Source organism: Podarcis cretensis (assembly GCF_951804945.1).
Source record: "Podarcis cretensis genome assembly, chromosome: 3".
In the NCBI taxonomy this organism is placed as follows: Eukaryota; Metazoa; Chordata; class Lepidosauria; order Squamata; family Lacertidae; genus Podarcis; species Podarcis cretensis.
The window spans coordinates 60611489-60630015 of NC_137172.1; the positions used below are offsets into that span (position 1 = coordinate 60611489).

Sequence of the window (18527 nt, forward strand, 5' to 3'; positions counted from 1 at the left end):
GGGTAAAAGCTGTGAGGAACCATTTACACCACACCCTCATCCAAACCCTCATCCAAGAGACAAAGTTGAAAGGGCGGGAAGTCTCTGTTCAAGTTCCTGGCTGGTGCTATTTGAGGAAACTTTGGTTGTGATGGGACCTTGCAAAATGCCCTTCTCTGCCCTCTTGGCGGCTTCTCTGCTGATGTCTTCAAGCGGGACCAACACTGGGGAGGGTGAGTTCTCTCAGGAGGAATCTACTTTGAAACAGTGTCTAGATCTTCTGTGGTATTATTGGTCCAATTCTAAATTTATCTTTGTCATATCTACAGTTTAAATGCGTTTGTCATAATGTAGCTTTGAAAACATAGCTTGTGGCACACTTTGATGTTTCTGTGCGTTGTGGAAAAGGTTCAGTATAGATACCTTAACAGGTTTTTTAAAAAATTACGAAGTCGCCTTTTCTATTGAATCAATGTTAGTAATAAGAACTGGCCTGGACTTGCACACCACCTTTGTGATAGTTATAGATTTTAGAATAGATAATACACTGTTAAAGTACATGGTTGGAAATTCCTGAAATTGCTTGCCTCAATGGGTATCACTTATTGAAATACGTTCTTTAAAAGATTAATATAAATTTGCTGGTTATAATCATAGCTGTCAACTTTTCCCTTTTCTTGTGAGGAATCCTATTCGGAATAAGGGAATGTCCCTTAAAAAAAGGGGAAAGTTGACAGCTATGGTTATAATAAACTACCATGTAAGGCTTGTGATTTTAGGCTACTACTGATATCCCCAGTTTTAATAATAGTCTAAACTGAGAGAGAAAGTATCTGTGTGACTTTTTAAAACCCAATTTTCCTGGTATAAGGAATGCAGGCTTTCTTGAGGAGCAAGGATGAACCCTAAGAAACACAAACGCCAGCCCTCCTTCATGTAGGCTGAGGGAGCCCACAGTGGGGAAAGAGCGAGGGAGCAAAAAGTGGGAGGAGAGGCACAAATAAAAATGGAGGGAGGAAAGGAGAAGGGGAAATCCTCTGCAAGTAATCAGCTCAAACTTGTGGCAAGGGAGAAAATGAGATGAAGGGATTACGGCGAAAACAAACACACAACACTCTATAACGCTGCAAACTTTCCACCACTGGCTTTGGTGCCCACTCACCATCACAAAGATTACCTCTGTGAGAATGTGGCCATGACAGACAGAAAATGATTCTCTAGTCTTGCATTCAAGGAGAGGACTCCTATGCCTCTAACATTTGTGAAAGTTTAGAAGAGGGAATACAAGTTAGTCTGAGTTGTATTTTTTTTGGGGGGGGGAAGGAAAAATTGATCCCTCCTGGAAAGTTATGAAGCAAATTCTGCAGGCACCCTTCTAAGTAATTTATGTGAGATGAGCCAACCTGGCTGCTCCCATCTTTCAGTGTTTTAGACAATAAGTGAGGTCAGAAAGGTTATTAAGGAGTTTGAACGCCAGGTGATAGAGATCCCTGGGTCCTTAGGATCCACTCTTTTCACTTTGTCCTTAATGCACTTTTCCTGCTTCTGTCTCATCTTGTACTCCTTGAAATTTCTATAGTTTGCCCTTCCTTTTTTGCCTAGAAACTAGAGATGCACGTTTCCTGGTGATGGGTTAATTTTAGTACAGTACTCTAGAAGTTGTTTTCTGCAAATCCTGCCACACAACAAGTGCAGGTGGATGCTGTAGAATCCCACCCACTGCAAAATAACAAATGGGAAAACTTTGCAAAGCACATTTAAAGCTAAAGACCAGACATGCATCAAGAATTCACTATTGCAGCTGAATTTTATACATGTCTACTGATGAGTCTTTGCTGTTTAATAGGGTTTATTCCCAAGTAAGAGAGTACAGGGTCGCAGTGTAGGTTTAGGGTTGGCATTGGGGAAAAGCAGGGTTCTTGTGCCTTTAAGAGCTGAATGGCAGCTAAAAATTCAACAGGTTAAGCATTTTCTAGTATGGACATACAATTGAGGAAAGCTTCACCTGCTGACATTCTGTCTGTCAGACATTTTGTGTTGTGTGCGGCAGAAGATTTATTTTTGGACCCTCCAATCCACCTGCAAAAGAGGTTACAAATTTGCATATTACATAAAGCATCTGTAAATGTTATGCAAATCCCTCTCCTCTTTTGCAAGTGGGACAGAGGGCCTAAACCACACACAGTGGACTGGGTACAGAAAATTCTGTTGGAACCCCTGTGCTCCATTGCTTCAAGGGTGAAAGAGGCTACATCTATTGACATCCATGCTATCACAACTGTTAAAGGTACATGAATCCTAAGATGAATTGTGCCTAGTCACTTTCCATCAGCACAGCACTGTCATGCTCAGAATAATTCTGCGCGTGCTGTTGTTCAGGATTTTTGCTGGCACTCTCCTCCCTTCCCGTAAATTAACTGCTGCTTCTTGGCAGCTTTACAGACAGATTGGCAGCTGCAAAGCTCTAGCTTCTTTCAAGAAAACTCTGGGAACATGAAAACAGGAAAAATTCTGATCCCATCATTTTACATGTGGACAAGTAGGGTAAATTCTTGAAAGCTGGCCCACCAGCCTTTGGGCATAAGTCCTCCAGATAAAGTTTGATAGTGAATAAAGAGACACAACAATATTTCCCCTGATCCTTGGATAAACAACAACATATTTTTCTTAAAATTCATAGGACTTCTTTATTACTGATTTTAGAATAACACAGGTGGCACTCCATTTTAAAAATCTACAGTTTCTGCTGAATTCATAAAATAGCCCACTCTGTTCTACATTTTGCATTAAAAAGCACTATAAATGTTTTAGAAATATTTTTATTAGAATAGTTTCGTAGAATGGTTATTATTTAATCAGAGTTTCCATATGTTTGTTCCATGTGTTCAACTTTTTATTTTGCATTATACATCTAAGACTGAAACCCTTTCTATGTCCAGGGCAGCCGTCTACCATGCAGGCTAAACCCTACCTGCCCGCAGAATGTCTCACCTGAGTGGTGCGTGCTCTAGTTATCTCCCACTTGAACTACTGCAATGCGCTCTACGTGGGGCTGCCTTTGAAGGTGACTCAGAAACTACAACTAATCCAGAAATGCAGCAGCTAGACCGGTGACTGGGAGTGGCCACCGAGACTATATAACACCAGTCCTAAAGGATCTTCAGTGGCTCCCACTATGTTTCCGAGCACCATTCAAAGTGTTGGTGCTGACCTTTAAAGCACTAAACAGTCTCAGCCCAGACATTGAGGTCCTCCTCTGAGGGTCTTCTGCTGGTTCCCTCACTGCGAAAAGTGAAGTTACAGGGAACCATTAGACAGAGGGCCTTCTCAGTAGTGGTGCCCCCCCCCCCCCGGTGAAACATCCTCCCTTCAGATGTCAAGAAGAAAAAAGAATTACACAACTTTTAGAAGACATCTAAAGGCAGCCCTGTATCAGGAGGTTTTTCATGCTTGATGTTTTTATTATGTTTTTAGATATGCTATAAGCTGCCCAGAGTGGCTGGGGAACCCAGCCAGATTGGCGGGGTATAAATAATAAAATTAGTAGTAGTAGTAGCAGCAGCAGCAGTAGTATATTGTAAACCACTCTGTAAACTGCATTGTAGACCACTTACTAATTCAGGGATAGATCGGTTCAGTGTTCTTCCATTGTAACATCAGTTCTAGACTACAGCTCAAATTTATTTTCAGGATTCCAAAAACAAACAAACAAACAAAACATGAGACAGTAATAATAGTTTAGGGGTTTGGGCAGGGGCTATTTTCCATCCCTTCCCCTCCCTTTGAGGCCTCATTTGCTAACCTCATCTGCCAGTTGATAGAAATATGATAATCTAGATTAGTCATTCATCTCTGAAAACAATTCTGTGCTAAGATTAGGCTTTCAATACATACTGATCAACCACTGAGAGCAATGTGCTAATTCACCTTCCATTTTAGCCACCCAAAGGCTAACAATTCTTTCCTGAATGTAAACTATATTTCTTTCAAGCCAATAACCTCTGTGACATTTCAGCAGACCATTAGTAAGTAAGGACCTTCAATGGAACCTGCTCTGCGATGCTTCAAGAAGCGCAAGAATCAATCAGCCAAAAGCTCTGTTAACATTATTTGGGTCTGATAAATATACAATTTCTGAAAGGCCAAAGCTAATTGGTGTTCTGAAGATACTTCCATTGCATCCAAAAACAAATGTGTTTTATGAAAAGCCCTGCAGCTGATTTGACCTGGAATACAGAAACAATAGAATGGGACTCAACAAAACCAGCTATCTTCAAAAAGCTCAATAAAACTAGAAAATAGCTTACTCCCCCTCACATTTGTAAACTCTGTAATGATCCTCATAATCAGGAACACAACAGGTCAAAACACCTCCTTTCAAACCACTCTCTTCAGATCCCCCAATCTACCTGTGAAAAGAGTTTGGGAGGCCATGTTTCCCAGCAGCTCTTGCACCTTAGTGGCTGCTGTTGAGTTCTAGGCATCAGGGGAGCTGTGAAATGTAATTATCCCAAGTGTCTTGAGTCCACACCCTGGAGGGCTCTGGTATACAAGCTCTCTCCTGTTTTTTACTCAGCTGTTGGAACACAGGGAGAGAGGCAAGCCTTACACAGATCCATCTAGAGCTCTTGCTGGGGTCAAACTACTGTCATGTGAGTTTGGGGGAGGGAAAGGGATGGTAAGAAGGGAGGGAAGAGTGACTGACAGCTCTGGCAGGCTGTCCTACAATATAAGTTAGGCTCAAATGCAGAAGGATCCAAGTCTGGGGAAACTCCACTTTGCCTCCATCACAAGCAGGAATATGATTTCCCGTCATAGACATCAAAACCTATTGAACTGCTCCTGCAAATGGAATAGCTTTCACCCACAATATTCCTGTATCTTATAGCAAGGCAAGAATTCTGACACTACACCTGCCAAAAAAAACAAGCTTGGATAAGCAGCAACAACTGGTATCCTCAGTGAAGAAACAGGCACTGTAGCTGTTCCACAGCTGGGACAATCTGGTCTAATCCTAGATACCATTAAACTAGTTTAGCATTTCAGCTACACTGAAGAATACACAATAAAACTGAAGACACTAGGAGATATCTTTATTGCAGTGGGTCATAAGACTGGGTTATACAGAAATGTTCGCTTTCCCAGAATAGTAGTAATTATTGTAAGAATTGGACATGAGTGACTGGCAATGTTTGCAACTGGGTCACAAGCCCCACATTACAAGTAGGGCTATGCCATTTTTGGAAATTGCTAAGAAACCGGTACTCTGCTAGGGAAAAACTGGTCATGCACACGTGAGTTCTGAACTGCAGCCAGTGCATCTGATTTGGGCTTTAACTTTCGTAAGAATCCCAAAGAGAGCCAGTGTGGTGTAGTGGTTAAGAGCGGTGGACTCGTAATCTGGAGAATCGGGTTTGCTTCCCCGCTCCTCCACATGCAGCTGCTGGGTGACCTTGGGCCAGTCACACTTCTCTGAAGTCTCTCAGCCTCACTCACCTCACAGAGTGTTTGTTGTGGGGGAGGAAGGGAAGGGAGAATGTTAGCTGCTTGGAGACTCCTTAGGGTAGTGATAAAGCGGGATATCAAATCCAAACTCTTCTTCTTCTTGAAGTGTTCTGGGAAGCCGCAGAATTCACTGATATTCACTAACCTGTATTCTAGAATGTATCCCAAGAATAATATTTCCTTTGCAATTTCACCTTTGCTTCCAGCGATCCAGATTCAAACTCTGTACATACACACATGCAGATCACACACACATACACACACACCAGAAAGCCGGGAGTGTTCTTCCCATTCCTTCCCCTTTAAAAAGCAGTGTTTTTATATACAGACACAGAAATCAACGAGACTATCATATGTACTAAGGACCTGATTGAAGTAGAAATTCCGAGTGCATTCTTCCTGTCAAAGAACCCTCCAATATTAGTAAGTACTATGATTTTATAATTTTAATTAAAAAAACCAATCCATTCAGTCACTTTAACATGAGGTAATCCCCTTTATTTTGGATGTGTGAGTGCCAATGCATATTTAGCAACCACTGCATGCACATGCACACACACACACACACACACACACACGGGTGGGACCCTGAAGTTTGTAGAGTTGCAAACAAAAAAATGGCGGGGGGGGGGCAGACCCAACAAGGAGGGTGGGACCCAAAGACAGCCCAAGGAGGACTGAGTTGCCATGAATGCTGACTGTTGTGTGTGGTGGTGGTGAGGTGAGAATGGAAGGGTATGGCTGGCCCCCTGAACAGGAATACTCCACAGTGCAACATTTTGTTGTAGATTTCATTTGGGGGTTTTTTCCTGGATGCTTTCCTTTTTCCCATTACAATTCAATAACCCAGAGGAGCTCATAAAGAGTTGTGGCTAATAGCCAATTTCATTGCCTCTAGTTTCTAGAACTGTGGCATAAGGGAACATTATTTATCCAGATCTTATCTGTAGAGATCTTCCACTATCTTCATCGTCATATGCTTTATATTCTAATTTTCTGGGAGCTGCCAGCCAGACGATGATAAAATGTGAGCTGGTACATTGCAGACTACACCACATCAAAATATTGGGAAAATGCCAGGTCTTTCTTAGTGCCTTCAACCATGAAATATTTTAACTGTACTCAGAAAATTCAGGGGGAGTGCCTTTGGAAAGAGGGGTAGATTTTTCTCATGCTGCCGCTTTCTCTGTGTCCAGCTCCTAATGGGATCATAGGCTACATCACATGAATGGATTTTCATTCCCCCCAAAATTGTTGCTGACACATGATAGAATGTACCTGTTGATAGAAGGCAGGTTGGCACTTGGTAAGATTGTATCTTGATGACTGTGAGTCCCAGAAGGCAAAGGAGGCATTTTTCATGCAATAATGCCATGCTTCCAAGTGAAATGACAGGTGTCAGGACCAAGGATATGCTGATTAGCTAGCGCAACTGTAAACATAATCTAAAATTGTGTTGAGAATTATATTGTAAAATTAAAAGGAAAAAGAAAGGTTTTTTCTTTGCAGGTCTCTGATTTACACCTTAATGACCCATCATGTCATGGTACTCAAGTAGGAAACCTCTACATATTCAGCATTAAGACCAACTTCACAGACTGTGGAACACGAATGGTAATATGCAAAAGATTTTGCTGTAGTCTTATGACTTTTTACATACCTTCTCTGTACACTACATTTATCCTCTTGCATCCTGCTTATTTAGTATATGAAAGAACAGCTTTTGAAGAATGACAGAATCTCACACACATTAAATTCTATATGGAACTAAATAATCATCTGCTTTGTCTCTATTCATAATGTAAGCCACAAAAACATCATTCCTGCCTTTTAGAAACTGATTGAGAATAGCCAAAACACCAAGAACCAGATTCACATGTGAATCATACAGAGGTGGTATAGATTTATATGCAGCTTTCAGTGGTTCTCAACCTGTGGGTCCCCAGATGTTGTTGGACTTCAACTCCCATCATCCCTGAGCTCTGGCCTCGCTAGCTAGAGGGTGATGGGAGTTGTAGTTCAACAACATCTGGGGACCCACAGGTTGAAAAAGGCTGTGACTTGATTGTGTTTGCGGAAGTGTGTGTGTGTGTGTGGTGTTGCTTTTTATGTATTCCGTTTCTTACATGTCCTTCATGATACGGTCCCAGGGCAGGTTACAGCAATTTAAAAATACAATATTAAAAACAGTTCAAAACAAGTTCCATGATACTATTGGATTCTATTATTTTAAGCAAAAACCATTGGTTAAACATTGGTCACCTTCACACCATACTTTAAAAGACATGACTTCCCTCAAATAACCCTGGGAACTGTAGTTTGTTAAGGGTGCTGGAAAGTACCCATTCTAGGGTGGCAGAAACTATACCAATACTCAAAATCCCCCAAATGCATTTGTGACTTATCACAGTATTTCACTACACATCTGGGTTCAAGGGCAGAAGCAGTCTGTAGAGGTCTCTAGTGCCTCTCCCCTCTCCCTGCCCAGAAAGAATATGCTGTTACTTGTGTGATCCTTAATCTCTTTCTTTGAACTGGGAGAGCAGAATGGCTAAGAACTGACCTGGGTCTGGGGCTCTGCTCAATGGACCTTTGATAAGACATCAGTGAGGATCTTCCTTTCCTTACTGGGTGCTCTAGTTCAGGCACAGGCAAACTCGGCTCTCCAGATGTTTTGGGACTACAATTCCCATCATCCCTGACCACTGGTCCTGTTAGCTAGGGATCATGGGAGTTGTAGTCCCAAAACATCTGGAGGGCCATGTTTGCCTATGCCTGCTCTAGTTGGTTAAGGAGCAAAGCTTTCAAGTCAGGAAGCACAGCCTCAGAGCAACCTTCAGTTCCCACTGCCACTACATTATTATTTTCCTATCAACTTAAGTTTTGGGACTTACTGGAATATTTTTGTGTTTTACTAACTTGCAGGATTCTGATGGTGCACATATTATTTTCATCAACACCATACAGAACCGCTTCTCTGATATAATCACAAGAACTTTTATCAATATCACATTTGCCTGCCGATATCCTATTAATTATATGGTACAGCAACCTAATGGAGAAAATAAAATCAGTGTTGATATCAGGTAAGCCTGTTGCCCTTGTTGTTTTCTGTATACCAATATTGTGCCTGGATTAGAAATAGACAAATCTGTAAATTATGGTTTCTCATTTTTCCAATTCAGTTATCACCATTTCCAAATTAGTTTGTGATTTGTTTATTTTTAAATCCACATGCACACATTTTGGTACACCATTTCCCCTGATATATGCATTTTTGCAAGCAATGTTCCCTAACATGATACATTTCTCTATTTCCCCCCACAAATGGAAGCACTTTTGTGTGCACTTTTCCATAACATGCAGTATTTGGGAATGCTTTTTTGATTGCATAACTGCACTGTAATGTTTGGAGAAGTGTGAATTTTGAACAGGAGCTGCATTTTGGTTCACATATTGGTTTGGGAAGTGCAAATTACATATGTTCACATTTAAATACAAACTGAACTCATTTTGTCCTCCATCCCAAATCTGGATTAAAGTCACTTGAGAAGTATGCAGATAATATTGGGTTAATCACTGCACTAAGTTAGCTGCATAAATAGTGTGCTCTGCTGAAGTTCCTTGAGACGAGTGGGACTCTCTTGTTTAGAGCTCTTACTGTGTTTTCCATAGCATAGCTTCTGTGCATGAAAGGCAGGCATGCATCTAGTTAGGACAAGCTTATTGTTGTATCACCATACTTGGGAAACTTTCACTGGCTGAAAGTTTCTGCCTGTCATGCAGCTGGTCCAAGTCACAGGAGCTTGCCAGAAAAAAAAGTTGCAAATTTACTTAAAAGGGTATCATCACCACTGGCTACTAGAGCTGCTCCATTCCTTGCAACCTGATCCTGGGCATTTGTGTATAATACTGAAGTACCAGTATAAGAGCTCTGCAATGCCAGTGTTGTAATTTCCATAGCTGGCCCAGGCCTCACCATTAGGCTTCCCTAGTAAATCATGCACACGTGTGTGTGTGTGTGTGTGTGTGTGTGTGTGTGTGTGTGTGATAATGACAATTATCATGGAAATTGTGTCATTTCAACATCTCCATCATATCTATTTGTCTTTGTTTGTGCCAGGACCATTACACTAAATACAGAAGATGGAAATTTCTCTGTATCCATGATGCTGTACAAAGACCGGCATTTTGAAGACATGTGGACTACCATTCCCTTTTTGACTCTAGAGGACAACATATTTGTCAAAGTGAAAATGGTACCTGGGGTTACTGAGTCCCTGATGAATCTGAGAGTGGAGGTGTTGGATAGATAGCAAAGACAAGACCACCAGGCACAGGCCAAGATACATTGGGGGTGGGGAGCAAAAGCAACACAAATATGAGAACATTTTTGAATGTTACTATTTACTTGTGACTTACTTTATTATCATCCATTCGCAGGAGTGGGGTTGAGAGGGGATAATAAAATACATAATTTTTTTAAACAGAGAATGAATTTCCTATCAAACATACGGTTTCAGACAGATAGGGCCAGTGGGAATAGGGACATCAGGAGCATTAGGGCTGAGAGCTAACAATATCCAAATCAGAGAATCTACATTCACCCATAGGCCTCAGCCTTACTGTTCATGGATAAATCCTAACCAGGGGCCTGGGGAGGAATGAAGCAGCAGATCTACCCTACTGCTCTAGCACCAGCTAAGGGTGAAGGTAGAAGACCCCCCCCCCCCATTTTTTGCCATGCCAGGAAATGGTATAACTCAGGGGCCCGAGATAAGGCCCCTCAGGGGACATGAGAGGAATTGGATCCAGAAGATCTAAAATTGTTGGCACCCACCCCCTACTCCAAAATGATCTGATTTGGAGCTTGCCATTTGCCACTGCTGGTGGGAGAAGCCAGCAGAGACAAACCTATACCCCATCCTAACACTACTCCCTAACACTGCTCATCCACCAACCTTGTGGGTGGGGTAGGTACTCTTTTTCTGTGCATGTATTGGGGGGTGGGGAATGCAGAAGAGAAAATTGCTTGCAATAATCTGTATCTCTAGGAGAAAGGTGCACTAAAATACTGATGGATTTTTGCAAGGACTAAAAAAAAAAAGATTTGCAAACTGATGCAGAACTGATATGCCAAGCTGAACTGAAGTCTGGAAAAATACAAAACAGAGAGAACCCAATACTGACAACATTGTCTAGCCCTAGTGACAGCTGCCTTCTATTTGTACCCAGCATCTAGTTGTCACGGTTTCTTGTTAGCTGTCATGGCTGACAGTCATTGTTAGGCTCATCCTCCATGTACCTATCTAGTCCTTTTGAAAGTTACTGACTTAAGAAACAAGAACCCTGTTTATGTTCTGTCTCTGCATTTGGCAGGTCCCAGGCAACTTAATCATTAGGCTTGAAAACTGCTGGTCTACCCCAACGAAGGATCCTGTTCATGCTGTCCAGTATTCTTTTATCAGAGACAGGTTCGTATCCCGCTTTGGTAAAATGGACGACTCATTCTGAAAACATATTGGGCTGAGCTTTCCATTTCATTTAAAAAACAAAGCAAAATGACTGCTGTGAAGGGGAGGCTGACCAGATGAAGTCAAAGATGTGCTTCAAGAGTTGAGTGTAGGTATTATCAGCGTCAGACTCATTGATCTCATTGTTGTTGAGAATACTAGAACACATTCTGAGGGAGACTGTAATGAGAATGCTAGTAATAGCAAAAGGTTGCTTTGGTGAATGGTGCTGAATTTGACCTCTCCTCCTTACTGTTTCCTCTTCTCTTAAGCAAATGAGCCAGAGGCTTATTTTTCACAAATAGCAGGTGCCTTTGCATCCTTGTGCGGACCCATCTCTCTTTATGTAACAAGTAAATAAATGTTTGTCCATATGTGCCTGTACCTCTAAAGCTGTACATGTAAACAGTATGATTTGAGTAAATCAGCCTTGAACGATGGCAGAATCCATAGCTTCAATGGTAACCCCAAGTACCTTGGCATAGAAGGTTTTTCTGACTTGTGAGGAGCAGGGAACCATTGGTCACACTGAAAGGGCTGGTAAAATGGAAAAAGATGTCCAATATAGACCTCTTTGATGCAAGAAATGCTCACAGTTGAAAAAGCATTCTAATAGTAGTATACTTTTGAGTTAAGTACTTTGCACTAAGACTGGGTTTTTTCTAGGTAGTCTATCCATAATGTGTGTATTCATTTTTTGCAGAGATGCCAGCTTTTGATGTAATCATATATTTTTGGTTTTGTTCCTGCATAGCTGCCCACAATTTGTAAAAGATGAAACCCTATCAGTAATAACAAATGGAGAAGGCGAAGAAGCACTCTTCAGGATACAAATGTTCAAATTTGTTGGCATTGCATACAACCATGTTTTCTTACACTGCACAGTTCAGATTTGCCATGGCACAACAGCTGCTTGCAAACCAGTAAGTTGATTTTTTACAGGAAAATTTCACATTCAAAATTTGAATTAAAACTGCATTTTGCACTCAAAGTTGAGGCTATTTTTGTTCTGGTGTGTTACTGTAAAGGGGAATGAAAAGAAAATGCTAAAGATGGTATTTCCTTCTAGCAGCTGGACTCTGAATGGAAGGGAGCCTGGCTGGGGGGAAATGATTGGGGAGACTAGCTGTGAGGCAAAAAGAAGCACACAAGATGTTTCAATAGGAGCCCTTGTCTGCACATTGCTATTGAAGCCCCCTCATTGGTCCTTCAGAGTCAAGTATTTTCTGTTGTGCTGTTCCACTTCAATCCATGTGTTTCTGGAGTGTGTCACACATGAATATTCATCACATATCACTTCATCATTTTGTGGCAACTTTAAGAAATGAACGAGCTATCAGAGTACAGTACTCCGAATGGGAAAGTCATCTTGAGATTAGAGTTAACTGTAGGAATGCTTCAAGAAAAATATGTTAGTGTGTGCATTTAACAGATCCTGATTTGTCAAAGCTAAGAAACAGAAAGGTTTTTGCAGCTGCCAATGAAGGAGAATCCTTAAAAAAAAAAAAAAGCTGACTGAACAATTGATTATCAGAAGCACTGGAGCTCATTTTTTTTTGTTTGTTTATCTTCCTCTGTGCTTTTTCCCTCTTGCTACCAGAGCTATCGCTGCAGATAAAACTATCATTTCATAGCTTTAATTGCAGCCAGCTCATACAGCTACAGGTTATCAAATAATGAGCATGGGTGTATGACTCATCCAGTCCCTTTCCACCAGAGCTGGAATGATCCAATCAATATCCAGCATCACCATTTATTAAGGCAGAACTGGAAGCTGCCTGGGTTTGTCTTCCTGACCCAGAGTCTGTGATATGGGAAGGCCAAGGAGATCAGAATGATTTCTGGGGTTGAGACAGAGAAGAGGTGGTGGAGGAATTCCTGTAATCTGGCATACAAGGATTGTTGTGGCTTCCTCCCCTTCCTGATTTGGAAGGTTACAATAGAGCATGCAATTGTCAGCGGGGAGTTTGGGGTTGAGTGGAGAAGGGCTAAGGACAATAGTGTATGTACTGCTTTTACAGATTCCTGAATCACAGTCTTTCAAACACACAATGCAGTGTCATAGGAACATATCTGAAAAAGTACTCAGTCCCAATGGCAGTAGAACTAGGTGACCTTTACTGGCAGTCAACTAGCAAATTATTTCTGCAATTAAAGCAGGGCTTTTTAACAGATGCAGTATAATATCCTGTTTCAGAATGACACTGTTCCTTAAAACTGTTTGTAGCTGGTAGGTGACTGAATAGTGTACACTTTAGTATCCTTGTGAATTATTTTAGAAAATAGATGCTTCTACCTTAGCAGCAATTGTCATCTTTCTGAAAAAACTCCAGAGAAGGATTTATTTTCCTAGTGCTATAATGAAAATGTCACTACACTTATATACTGAGCAGGGACAAAATGAAAAAGTCAGTGTGATGTTTTGGATGGAGACAGTTATAATATCAAAGGCTAGCACTAGATGGCTTATAAAACAGTTCAGGCCAATAACAACAGTGACTCTTATGCAAGAAAGCCCCATTCAGTTAAATTTAAGAGTCTACAGTGTATGTAGAATGAGAACTTTTAAAGAGTAGTAGTGTAGAGTTCAGGGACGCAGGTGGCGCTGTGGGTTAAAGCCTCAGCGCCTAGGGCTTGCCGATCGAAAGGTCGGCGGTTTGAATCCCTGCGGCGGGGTGCGCTCCCGCTGCTCGGTCCCAGCGCCTGCCAACCTAGCAGTTCGAAAGCACCTCCGGGTGCAAGTAGATAAATAGGGACCGCTTACCAGCGGGAAGGTAAACGGCGTTTCCGTGTGCGGCTCTGGCTCTGGCTCTGGCCAGAGCAGCGATGTCACGCTGGCCACGTGACCCGGAAGTGTCTCCGGACAGCGCTGGCCCCTGGCCTCTTAAGTGAGATGGGCGCACAACCCCAGAGTCTGTCAAGACTGGCCCGTACGGGCAGGGGTACCTTTACCTTTAGTGTAGAGTTCCAAAATAGTGAGTCATGTGGATCATAGGGAGTTTCTGGTTAGTTCACTATGGGACTTATTACTTGCTTGCTCAGAAAAGAGATGTGTAAAAAAAATAGGAGACATTCCTTCTGGTTTCCATGTTGAGCAGTATTTTCTGTAGTAAACCTTCAGTTCATCCACACACACCTTTCTCTCACACACGCGTGCACACAATGCTTAACTTCCTCTAGTCATACCCATTGCAAGGTCCGTATATTTAAAGCCATGGTTTTCTCAGTAGTGATGTATGGAAGTGAGAGCTGGTCCATCAAGAAGGCTGATCGCCGAAGAATTGATGCTTTTGAATTATGGTGCTGGAGGAGACTCTTGAGAGTCCCATGGACTGCAAGAAGATTAAACGTATCCATTCTGAAGGAAATCAGCCCTGAGTGCTCACTGAAAGGACAGATCGTGAAGCTGAGACTCCAGTACTTTGGCCACCTCATGAGAAGAGAAGACTCCCTGGAAAAGACCCTGATGTTGGGAAAGACTGAGGGCACAAGGAGAAGGGGACGACAGAGGACGAGATGGTTGGACAGTGTTCTCGAAGCTACAAACATGAGCCTGACCAAACTGCGGGAGGCAGTGGAAGACAGGAGTGCCTGGCGTGCTCTGGTCCATGGGGTCAGGAAGAGTCGGACACGACTAAACGACTAAACAACAACAACAAATGTTGTGGGCCCCTCCACTGCAGGCTCAGGTTCTATATATGTGTAAAGGACCCACATAAAGACACCAGTTTTCGCATTGTCTCATATCCAAAAGGACACAAAGACCCTAGAACCTAGAACCCCTGGAATCTTGTAGGTAAGAAAAGGTAAAAGGCCCCTGGATGGTTAAGTCCAGTCAAAGACAATATGGGGTGCGGTGCTTATCTCGCTTCAGGCCAAGGGAGCCGCCGTTTGTTGTGACAGCATTCTGGGTCATGTGGCCAGCATGACTAAATTGCTTCTGGCGCAACGGAACACCATGAGAGAAGTCAAAGCGCACAAAAATGCTGTATAGCTTCCTATCACGACAATACTTATTTAACTACTTGCACTGGCATGCTTACAAACTGCTAGGCTGGCAGAAGCTGGGACAGAGCAATGGGAAATCACCCCGTCATGGGGATTCGAACCACCAACCTCCTGAGCAGCAAGCCGAAGAGGCTTAATGGTTTAGACCACAGCACCACCCACTCCCAGAGATTGGGGTGGCATGTAACAATACCTTTAATTCTGACTGGCACATTATTTTCTAAGTAGCCTTTTACCTAACCAAATGGGAATTTACTTGTAATCCTAGGGTTTCTTATTGTGCACTATAGTACTTTGATAATCACTTTAGGCTCACACATATTTACTAGTTTGTGTTTTTTCTAGAACTGCACAGATGACAGTCTGACCAGAACTAAAAGAGAAGTCCCACCCTTTTCTAGTCACATGGTATCTTATGGCCCTATAAAGCGAAAGGTGGCAGATAATGAAGAGACTAATGTTGGTAAGTGGCTAAAAAAGTGCATGCCTTAAAATATAATTCTTCAATAGAGTTACAGAGAACAAGAGTGCTTCTTTTTTGTAGCATACAAATGTCCAATCTAGTAGAATAAAGATAATGGGTGGAATTAAACATCATGCTTGATGAACATCCTTCCTAAAGCATTTCAGCTTACCAGACAGAACCACCCACATTCCCGCCCCCGTGCACTGTTCTGGGGGGATGCGGGGAAGAGATGGGGGGAAACCTTATTGTGTAAGCACAAATCTTTGTGCAAAAATTGAAAAACATCAATTAAGCAACATCAATTAAAAATCCTAATGTTAATAATATAAGAAGTGGTTCATCCTCCATTCCCAGAAAATGACTTTAAACACACTGAAAACTCACCTAAGTGACTGGCCAGTAAATGTGTATGTCTGCAGGTTCTGTATTCAGCATCTCCAGGGAAGGAGAGTCGGCAAAGACCTCGGCCTGTGATCCTGAAGAGCCATTTCTAGTCAGAGTAGACAATACACTGGGCTAGATGGACCAATGATGAGCGCAATGCAACTTTATGCATTTGTAGCAAACATCTCAGATCAGGATATTCCTCTCTTACTGCCACCTGGTGCAGGTGAAATCCATGTTGCTGCTCTGTTTAAAGCAGCATGCAAATGCAATTCAAAGTTTTATAATGGTTAACATTATTCCACACATTAGATTTGGTGCGAAAGTATTAACTTTTCTGGAAATCGTTCTGCTTTCTTTCAGACAGAGGAAAACTTCTACCAGTAGACATTTTGATCCTTAGTGGAATTCTGATTTCTGTACTGGTGACAACGGTAATTTTTGGCAATCTTTTTCTTCAGTCACGAAGGACCTACCCTACTATGCAAGCACAACTAACAATGTCCCGTTTTCTCAACTCTGAAGTTCCATCATGATTAACTGTTCCCATATATTTACATATTCTATAGAAAACTACTGATATTTTTTATCTAGCTACACGTAAAGATTACCCAAAGTAGGGAAATAATAAATGTAAGTGAACCTACAATTTGAAGACCACTTCAGATGTGAACTGTGTTCCCAACTTCTCATGCACAAAAAATGCCCTGAAGATTGTATATATGTGTACATTTTGCTGTGCTCATGCAGTTCCTGATGCAATGCTTCTCAGTATAATCGCTGGGTGAGTGTGCATGACCATGGATGAGTGTGTGCTCATTATACTTGATGAGCTGGATGCTGATTGCATATTTTTTTTCCTTCAGAAAAGTGTTATCCACGTAATAAATTTTTCATGCTTGAATAGCTATTCCTCCCTTACATACATTAGATACATGTCTCTCAGGAAAAACATTTATTTTCTGAGATCCCCCCCCCCCCTCATGGAAGCGGTCAACAAGTCAGCTGTCATTTCATTTTTAATGAATGTTATAGGTATGATCTATTGCTCAGACACTCAGATGAAAACTACGGCTTTCCTACTGTTTGCTATGAAATGGCTTATGTTGTTATTAATTGCTATCAATTGTCCTCAATAAGCAAAGCATTGTTTAATAGCAGAAACTGGTGAAACTGTGTGACCCATCTTCCCTTTACTCCTTTCCCCCCTCTGTGCTGCATCAAGTGCAGTACTTGCTAATTTTATGAACTGTTAAGATTTGTCTGAGCTACTTATAATAGAATTGTTTCTGAATAAACACTGATCTACTGCTAAAAAGTTTGTAATGCTGAATGAAACAATCACTCAGACCTTATTTCCCTGACTACAATATTTATCACAACCTCCAGAAAGGTAGCCATGCCCCCTCTATAGCAGCAAAAACAACAAAAAAAGAGGTGAAGATTAACTGTTAACATCTTACTGTGACAACTACAGCAGCATGCTCATTACACTCACTCATATAAACCCACTATTTTCTGAAGTCCAAGTTGATGCTACAAAGAATACCTTTATCAAGTATTTAGCTAAGCAGGATGTAAGCACAACACAGACGAAATTGTTTTGGATTCTCCTGTCCACAGGTTCCAGGAGAAATTGATCCCTTCAGTAGTAAAAGGGGGTATGCCCCTTTGTCCTGAAAAGATGTCTGCGGGGTGGGGGGTGGGGAATGCATGCTTTGATCCCTGTCTCCACAGCCCTTCTGGTGGCAGTGAGCTCCAACCATCTTTACCACCCATCTTCAGGAGACTGGGCTTTATCAGCACAATACATTTCTTTATAGCTCAACTAGTCACCATGCAACTATAATTCACAGCAGCCATTCCATCAGACTCCAGGGGTCTGCTGAAAGACCAGCAACGTTGGTCTTCTATTCCAGCTGGTCATTACAAGAACTCTGCATTTAAGAAACAGAGCTTGAGTTTTCTTTTTTTAACTCCCTCTCAAATTCTTTTCTTTTTGGGATAAAAAATGATTTAAATAAATAAATAACCTGTGGACCTCCAGACGTTGTTGGACTCCAACTACCATCAGCCCCAGCCAGCATGACCAGTTGTCAGATATGATATCCAGAGGACCACCCTTGTTTTATAGGTTCCCTAATGTAACATATATTCTCACAAGGTGCTGGTGAATGGGTGAAACAGATTATTATCTAATAATAACCGGTATTTAATATAATAAATATCATAATCCTAACAGGATACTTTACTCAGTCACATAAAAACCCAGCTGCACATATTTGCAAATGAAATTTGGCATCTTCTGGGAATAAAGAAAAATCTCATTTATTTGAGGAACATTTGCTCAACTGCAAATAGTAACTAGAACAAGTAGTAGTAGCAATTCTATAGAAGGAATACAAATGCAGATAGTAGAATAGCAACAGAAAATATGGAGGAACATACCTTCAGACCATAATAGCTAAATTAGCTAATGCTTCAGACATTTCGACAATCGGCACACACAAAACATGCACAAATTAGTTTTGCTTCCAAGTAACATGAAGGAATTTGTACATCTTTTTGTGTGTGACTGTGATCCACATCCGAGCCCAGCAAGGCCAAAAGCCTCTCATGTCCAGGGACATATCTTTGCCAGTTTTGGGTATGATTACTGTACAGTATTTCAA

At 41.6% G+C, this 18527-nt stretch overlaps 1 protein-coding gene across 1 annotated transcript; it reads left to right on the forward strand.

Annotated features, from left to right (window-relative positions):
• LOC307213158 (pancreatic secretory granule membrane major glycoprotein GP2-like) lies at positions 1-17027 on the forward strand. Its single transcript, XM_079970888.1, has 9 exons — positions 1-212; positions 5813-5907; positions 6994-7098; positions 8410-8570; positions 9608-9743; positions 10864-10958; positions 11752-11920; positions 15351-15468; positions 16219-17027. Exons 1-9 carry the CDS (start codon positions 131-133, stop codon positions 16389-16391), a joined length of 1134 nt encoding a protein of 377 aa, XP_079827014.1. The 5' UTR covers positions 1-130; the 3' UTR covers positions 16392-17027.
• The last annotated feature ends 1500 nt before the right edge of the window (positions 17028-18527 follow it).

Bases quoted from the DNA above. Each gene is read 5' to 3' on its own strand.
- LOC307213158 (XM_079970888.1), top strand. From the start codon at position 131: ATGGGACCTTGCAAAATGCCCTTCTCTGCCCTCTTGGCGGCTTCTCTG. The intron at 9,744-10,863 runs GTACCTGGGGTT...TGCATTTGGCAG, and splicing joins TATTTGTCAAAGTGAAAATG to GTCCCAGGCAACTTAATCAT. The intron at 15,469-16,218 runs GTAAGTGGCTAA...GCTTTCTTTCAG, and splicing joins TAATGAAGAGACTAATGTTG to ACAGAGGAAAACTTCTACCA.